General features: G+C 40.3%; 1 protein-coding gene across 1 annotated transcript in view; it reads right to left on the reverse strand.

Annotated features, from left to right (window-relative positions):
- Nucleotides 1-8,235, reverse strand: part of LOC103604833 (chromosome unknown open reading frame, human C1orf87) — an 84,260-nt gene that overhangs the window by 48,958 nt on the left and 27,067 nt on the right. The window contains exons 4-7 of the mRNA XM_008589415.1: nt 6,444-6,460; nt 4,890-5,030; nt 3,958-4,218; nt 1,606-1,727 (exon numbers count right to left, since the gene is read on the reverse strand). Of these exons, the coding sequence (XP_008587637.1) occupies nt 1,606-1,727; nt 3,958-4,218; nt 4,890-5,030; nt 6,444-6,460 (541 nt within the window). The remainder of the gene's footprint in view (nt 1-1,605; nt 1,728-3,957; nt 4,219-4,889; nt 5,031-6,443; nt 6,461-8,235) is intronic.

Genomic DNA, 8,235 nt, shown 5'->3' on the forward strand with positions numbered 1-8,235 from the left:
TGTGAAAATGGAGAAAATCAGACCTTCCTGTGCTTCATCGCTAATAACAGTCCTCACATCCCACTGTTATTTCAAGTCATTTCTTTCCCTTGAGATTATGTGAATGGATTATCGATTCCTGTACCTCAAACTTTACTTTACTGGTATTTGTTACCCAAGAGTTCACTGAACATATTTCTGGAATCACAGTTTATAGATGAGCTCTGCAACCCGTACATTCATTTCTTATTTCATAATGAGGTTTTTCATTTTTACACAGCAACCTCATAAAAAGACACATTCTTGATGTTAAGAAACATATGCAATTGTTGCAAATAACTTTGCTGGCCTGCATGCAAGAGAGAAAGAGAAAATTGTAGGAATAAGTCAAGTGCTGGTGAAGAGTAAGCGATTCTGCTTTGGGTGAGGTTTTAGACTAAATGCCTCCAAGATCCCAGTCAGCTCTGGAAGTCTTGTGCAATGGACTGAGTGGTTGTGTCATCCCGAAGTTCATATGTCAAAACTCTAATCCCAATGTGATGGTATTAAGAGGTTGGGTCTTTGGGAGGTGATTAAGTCATGAGGATGGAGCCCTCATGAATGAGACTAGTGCCCTTATAAGAAGAGGCCAGGCAGCTAGCTGGCTGTCTTTCTGCCATGGGAGGACACAGCCTGCAACCCAGAAGAGTCCCTTGCCGAACCCGACCATACTGGCACCTGGTCTTGCACTTTCAGCCTCAACAACTGTGAGATATAAATGTCTGCTTTTTATAAGCCACTTAGTCTATGACACTTTGTTATAGCAGCCCGAACTGACTAAGACGTCTACGAACAGTATGCCCATAAAAAGGGAGAAAAATACCTTTGGCTGTGATTGCTATGACTCTGAGTTTCCCTCAAGTTCTTGTCTGTAGCCATTTTGCTTTGCTGTGGATCATCTGACACTGCACTTTTTAAAAACCAGAGTAGCTTTTCATAATTCACCTGAAAATTAAATGTAAAATAGAACATCTTCATTTAATTTACAGGCCTGCTGGGATAAAATATATTTGGAAAATTTTAACCATTAAAAGCTTTAAAAACTGCCTAAAAGATACAGACACTCCCCAACTTACAATGATTTGACTTACAATTTTTTGACTTTTTCATGGTGTGAAACTATTGCAATTTGGACATAATGTGCAATATTCAATAAATTACATGAAATACTCAACACTTCATTGTAAAANTTTGGACATAATGTGCAATATTCAATAAATTACATGAAATACTCAACACTTCATTGTAAAATGGGATTTGTGTTAGGTGATTTTGCCCAACTGTAGGCTAATGTAAGTGTTCTGAGCAGATTTAAGGTAGGCTAAGCTATGATGTTTGGTAGTTAGGTGTAACAAATGCATTTTCAACTGGGATGTTTTTAATTTACAATCAGTTTATTCAGATGTAATCCCATCGAAAGTCGAACCCGACCATACTGGCACCTGGTCTTGCACTTTCAGCCTCAACAACTGTGAGATATAAATGTCTGCTTTTTATAAGCCACTTAGTCTATGACACTTTGTTATAGCAGCCCGAACTGACTAAGACGTCTACGAACAGTATGCCCATAAAAAGGGAGAAAAATACCTTTGGCTGTGATTGCTATGACTCTGAGTTTCCCTCAAGTTCTTGTCTGTAGCCATTTTGCTTTGCTGTGGATCATCTGACACTGCACTTTTTAAAAACCAGAGTAGCTTTTCATAATTCACCTGAAAATTAAATGTAAAATAGAACATCTTCATTTAATTTACAGGCCTGCTGGGATAAAATATATTTGGAAAATTTTAACCATTAAAAGCTTTAAAAACTGCCTAAAAGATACAGACACTCCCCAACTTACAATGATTTGACTTACAATTTTTTGACTTTTTCATGGTGTGAAACTATTGCAATTTGGACATAATGTGCAATATTCAATAAATTACATGAAATACTCAACACTTCATTGTAAAACGGGATTTGTGTTAGGTGATTTTGCCCAACTGTAGGCTAATGTAAGTGTTCTGAGCATATTTAAGGTAGGCTAAGCTATGATGTTTGGTAGTTAGGTGTAACAAATGCATTTTCAACTGGGATGTTTTTAATTTACAATCAGTTTATTCAGATGTAATCCCATCGAAAGTCGAGGGGCATCTGTATAGTATCATAATTATTAGTACTTTTAATCAAATATCCCTATTATTCTCCCTTCTGGACTAATGGTAAAATTGTGCTTCCTGGTTGCGTTGTGGTTGGGTAGGGCCATGTCACCAGTTCTGGCCAATGAGTTGTGAGCAGAAGAGATGTGTGCCACTTCTGGGTTGAGGATTAAACTGCTGACATAAGACTCTCCAGAGCTCTCTTTTTCCTCCTCTGTCATCACATCCAAAAATATTGCTGAGTAGCTATTTCATCAGCCTGAGTCCTGGAGCTAAGATAATGACAGTGCTGAGACAGACCTGTGGCTGACTCATTATGGAAATGCAATGTGAATAAAAAAATAAACTCTTGTTTTAAGCCGCTAAGACTTTGGGATTGTTACTACAGCATAACCTAGCCTCTAGCTTGTTTCTCTCTCTCTCATTCTTTCTCACATCTTACATATTTATTATATATAATATATGCTTATATTTACATGTATTCAGCAGATATATTCAGATAATCTGGGCACAAGAATTTTTCATGCTAGGTGAAAAATCTAAGACCCTTTTTCTACCTGGGAAAGAACTGAAGGAATGTCATCCATTTCCACTGCTGGGCTGGATGACATCCTAGGGACTCTAGTGGGCACACAACTCCAGGGTAGCAGAGGGAGTAGAAGTGGAGGAGGGAAGCTAGACAGGATCCCTGATGTAAACTAGGTCTCAGGCTAGAAAATTTGGTTAAACTGAAGATTCATACATGTTTGTACTGATAAGTTGGTATTGTATTGCAAAATACTTCTCATAAATATACAACTAATTCTATTAGTTTACATTTATCATATTACTAAATGCTAAGACTACACCTATTAAGTTGGTTTTGGCCTGGTTTTTCAGATGAGATTACTGAAGCATCAGAGAAATTAAGTAGAGTGTGCTCCATGCCACAGAACTAATGCTGGTGGCATTAGGATTAAAACCCAGGCCCTCCTTTACGAAGTTTGTGCTCTCTGTCTATTGCCTCGCTATTGATACATGCTCATTAATGATTGCCCATTGCTATTACTTCTTCCTATTTTAGGATATTTTTCTCTGGCTCCCTGAAGTTGGTTACACTTGGACCACACTTACCTTCAGCCACAAGTGTGAGCTTGGGAAGTGCAGTGCCCAAAGAACCCTGGCCTTTTCATTGGAGAACTGTGCCTCAGTTTCAAGTCTGCCATTATTCCCTAGGTAACCTGAGTTAATTTCTTAACAAAGTCTGGGCCTCAGTTTCCCAATCAATAAAATGGTGGTGATGAACTATATTTCAAAGATACCTCCCACCTCTAACTCTCTACGAAACTGTCATGATACATAGGAGATGTTAATCAAGTTCTCTTCCCAATCAATAAAATGGTGGTGATGAACTATATTTCAAAGATACCTCCCACCTCTAACTCTACGAAACTGTCATGATACATAGGAGATGTTAATCAAGTTCTCTATTCTTACCTTGAGGCCTGCAGACTGAGTCAGCTCATGAATGGACTCACTTGGGCCCATTATCTCAAATCTGTAACTCCCCCAATAGTGTTAGAAGCAGCCAATGAAAGCTAGGACAGGAAAACCCTCTAAAGAGAAATTAAACAGGGCTGAGAGACCTACATCTATCTGACTAGAAATTTCCACACATAAATACAAATAAGCTTTTTATCTTAGGGGTCAATAGTAAAGGTCATTTTCAAGAAAGGAACTAAGTTCTTAATTCTATTACCCTGGTGGGTACTAATAAAAGAAACAAAAGGGATCTACACTTAACATAGCAGGACCGCCATACCATTTCAGGAGAGTCCCTCCTAGAAAATCTCTGGCAAAGAATCTTGACTGTCGGTAACTGTAGAGGAACTTCATGCCTCAAGAAGATGCGGCTTAGCTGAGACTGCAGAAGAAGTCCTGAGGAGATAGGGTCCAGGATTTTCAGCTCTTTCTGAAGCTTGTCTAGTAAGCTGGGACTCAAAGAGTGTGACTTGAGTTCTTTTCTGACCAAAGCAAGAAGAAAAATGTCTTCTCTTGTTCCATTTGGCCTCTGATCGATATCCTAAAACAATGGGGAAAAAAATACAAACCAAAACAACAACAACAACAAAAACATGTTTCTAGAACAAGATGGCTAAAGGTCAAAGCAATAAAGCATATTGGGGCTGGTATCAGAGCACCCACCACTTTCAGGTCTGTTCTAGAACAGGAAGTCGGCCGCATCTGAAGGGAGAATTCAATCTGTAAACTAATTCATTAGTTGACATTACCTCAGATCTTTTCTTTTAGAAGAAAGGAAGCAAATCTGATCAGAGTATGTACTCTGTCAGAAGTCTCTTTAATGTACACCATCTGTCTTTTACAACATAACTTTTTTGACTGTATAAAAACTTAGAATAACAAATCTCAGAGACCCACTGGATCTGGGAGTTTAGTGCTAGGGATGCAGATCAGGATGGTGCCCAGATCCTGACTGAGGTCCCTGGTAGTGCAGCGGCCCTTCCTGAGCTTAGGAATACTTGAAAGGAAGGAAGGTGGAGGGAAGATGGGGAATTCAGTTGAGGGTTTGCTTGTGAACTTCCCCAGGAAGCTTCGTTGAAAGCTAACTGGACCTAGGGCATCTGGTGTCTGTCATTCCATTCTCCAGCTGTCATCTGCTCCATATTAAAATGAACAGTCAACAAATAATATCCTTCATCCACAATAGAAAACAACAACTCTTAGTATACACACCTCAGGTTGGTCAGAGCTGCCTTTCACCATCTGTTCCAAGGACCAGTCTCTATGTTTCCTCCTGGGGAGGCCATGCATATAGGATAGAGACTGGTCTCCAGTTGGTACAGAGCTGCAATGGACATTTGCTTGACTGGGAATCTTAAAGAAAGAAAGACAAATGGAAACAAAGAGCAGAAGAGGAGAAGGAAAAGAGAGAGAGGGAAGAAGAAAGAATATGAGCAAACCAATTAATTCCATTAAACACATGCCCAGTTCTAAATGAACTTCATCCCATGTAGTTAGTCATTGAGTCATTCAATCCCCAATGAAGAAAGCTTGCCTCAACACCAATTCCAACATTGGGAAATTAACACACGTTCAACAGGTATATGAACAATTAGATGTTGCCTCATTTTTGCAAGAAACATGTCTGTGTTAGTTGAAAAAATAGGAAGAACATAAGGTGTTTGTAGGTAAATGTAGGGTTCTTATTAAAAATGGGGTATTTGTAGGCTGTTTTGATCAGCACATTCAGGAAGGGCCACAAAGGAAACTGTGAGCTTTGTCAAGAATGGACTAAAGGAGATAAAAAGCCCAAAATATTATACCCCAAGAGCAATGTTATTAAAGGTTATAATAGAATAAATGTTGGAACTAGAGTCAATGATAAAATCTAGTTCTCTCTTGTCATGGACCACCATAGTGTATTAATCATGTTTTAAAATTTTCTGTATTTTGATGGTTTAACTTTAAAATATTATACCCCAAGAGCAATGTTATTAAAGGTTATAATAGAATAAATGTTGGAACTAGGGTCAATGATAAAATCTAGTTCTCTCTTGTCATGGACCACCATGGTGTATTAATCATGTTTTAAAATTTTCTGTATTTTGATGGTTTAACTTTTTTTTTTTTTTGGTTATGAATTTTCATGGGGTACAAAGCTGACTGTCATCACTCGTGCCCAAGAAGTGATGGCCAGATCCATACTGGCAGCATGCCCATTACCACAAATTACGATTATACCCCATGTCCCCTTCCCAATTAATCACAACCTCCCTCCACATCCGCCTTTTCCCCACTCCACTTTGTATCCCTGGGTATGTTCTCTCCCTCTGCAAGTCCAACGCACCACTGTAGTCTTCTTTTCCTTCCTTCTTTCTCTCTTAGCTCCCACTTATGATGGTTTGACTTCTTGAGAGGCCCATGCTGGCTGGGGGAGACTTTCCCTTCCAGGGCTAGCTAATTGCTAGTGACAGTAAATAACTTGCCTGCTAATACACCTTTCATATGTAAACCAACCAATTGGAGTTCAATCCCATGGCCACCTTCTTTATCTAACTCACACATAAAGCCAGTATTTCCCCTGCCCTAAACCAACCCAGGACTAGGTTCCAGACAACTAGGGACAGCCCCCATGCCTTGTTCCTCCTTCAGCCTCCTGACAGAACAGAATGTGGTGCTTTCCCATGTGGCCCTGTGTGGTGTGGTATGCCCCCTACTCTTGGGGAATGTAGGTAACTAACTCTCCTTTCAAAGACAGTTGTCTCCATGTCTATTACCTTACCATACCTGATTAAAAGAGAATCCTGGGCACAAGTCAAGACACATGGTTATTTTTCATATCAGGTAATTGAAAGGAGACATAATCATAAGGACTCTCTGGAAACTGAGTGCCTGTACTCAATTGATAGCCATGTTGAATAACCTATCAGTGTAGACAACAACCTGTACATGCTTTGTAGTCATGAAGTATTTTTTTTTTCCTTTTTGTCTTTTTTACTGACTGGTAACGGGATCGCAACCCTTGGTGCTGCGCTCATACCAGGGACCGGAAACGGGATCGCAACCCTCGGTGTTGCGCCCGCACTTTTTTTTTTTTTTCCTTTTTGTCTTTTTTTACTGACTGGTAACGGGATCGCAACCCTTGGTGCTGCGCTCATACCAGGGACCGGCAACGGGATCGCAACCCTCGGTGTTGCGCCCGCACCGTGCTCAGCCAGTGAGTGGGAACCATTCTCCACATGGGATCCGAACCCTCGGTGGGAGCGCCGCTGTGCTCCCAAGTGGCACACTCTCCAGTGCGCCACTGGGCCGGCCCGTCATGAAGTATTTTAAGGAAACATCAAGAGTTCTCTAGAGTGGCTGGAGTGGGCAGTAATGACAAAGAGTTCTAGAAGAGGATAACAATAACACTTTATTCATCACATACTCTGTACAAAGCACCATATGGGTGCTTTGCTTATGTTATTTAATATAATCCTTACAACCACCCTATGAAGTAGGTAGAATTAGCACCCTTTTACATTTGGAAAGCCGAGGTGTACAAAAGTTAAACAACTTTATTCCTTCATTTCAGAAATATTTGTGACTTGCCTAATCTGGCCAGGCACTCTGATAGGCCTTAGACTCAGTTGCACAGAGCTTGCAGACAGTGTGGGACACACAGTAAGCAACCGTGACAGTACGGTATGGGGTGGTAAGGGTGACTATCAGAACAGTCTACAGGCCACCCAACCTGGACTTGGAGGTCCAGGTATGGAGGAAATGACTTGCAAGTGTAGGCTTGAAAGATAAGTTAGATTTGGTTTTGGATAAGCTAATGAGTGGGAGGGAGGAGAAGAAGAGAAGAAAGAAGATTAGAGGAAAAGAGAACTGGATATAAAAACTTCAAAGGTGCACACACCTTTGTAAGAAAGAGAGGTCGATGATCTCAGAGCATAGTTTAGTTTTGGGGAAAGGAAAAATAGGGCTGGAGATGCAGGCAGGAGAAAGGCAATGAATTACCTTTGAGCCTTGTTACCATCTATGATTTGTTCTGAGGGCAATGGGGAGCCATGTAAATGTTGTTAATAGACCAATTACTAGATCAAATGTGTTCAAAATCTACTCCCTAGTAAACTGTGCAGATAAGATTTGAATCCTGCTTTTCAGTACTACCCTAGGATTACAGAGATTCAACATTCAGTTCACAGAGCAATTTCACTCTCAAGGATTTAGTTAGGTATTTCAGACACATTGTTCTCAGAAACAATGTGCAAAGAGAAACAAAATATAAACAGGTCTTTTTAAATATTGCTTATAAATAAAACTATTTTTGAGTGGTTACATTGTGGAAGTCATGAACACTCTCCTCCAAGCCTAGTGAACACAACTGATTGTCTTAATGTTGTGCAACGGGTAGCTGTGGCTTAGGAGAAAACTTCCAGAGACAACATCAAATGCAGATTGGAAAGTTTTGTTTTCAGAAAATAGGTTTCTGGGCCGGCCCAGTGGCGCACTGCTATAGTGCGCTGCTTTGGAAGTGCTGCGGCGCTCCCGCCAAGGGTTCGGATCCCACATACAGACCGGTTCCCGCTCACTG

This window comes from Galeopterus variegatus, unplaced genomic scaffold (genome assembly GCF_000696425.1).
Source record: "Galeopterus variegatus unplaced genomic scaffold, G_variegatus-3.0.2 Scaffold5423, whole genome shotgun sequence".
NCBI classification, from domain to species: domain Eukaryota; kingdom Metazoa; phylum Chordata; class Mammalia; order Dermoptera; family Cynocephalidae; genus Galeopterus; species Galeopterus variegatus.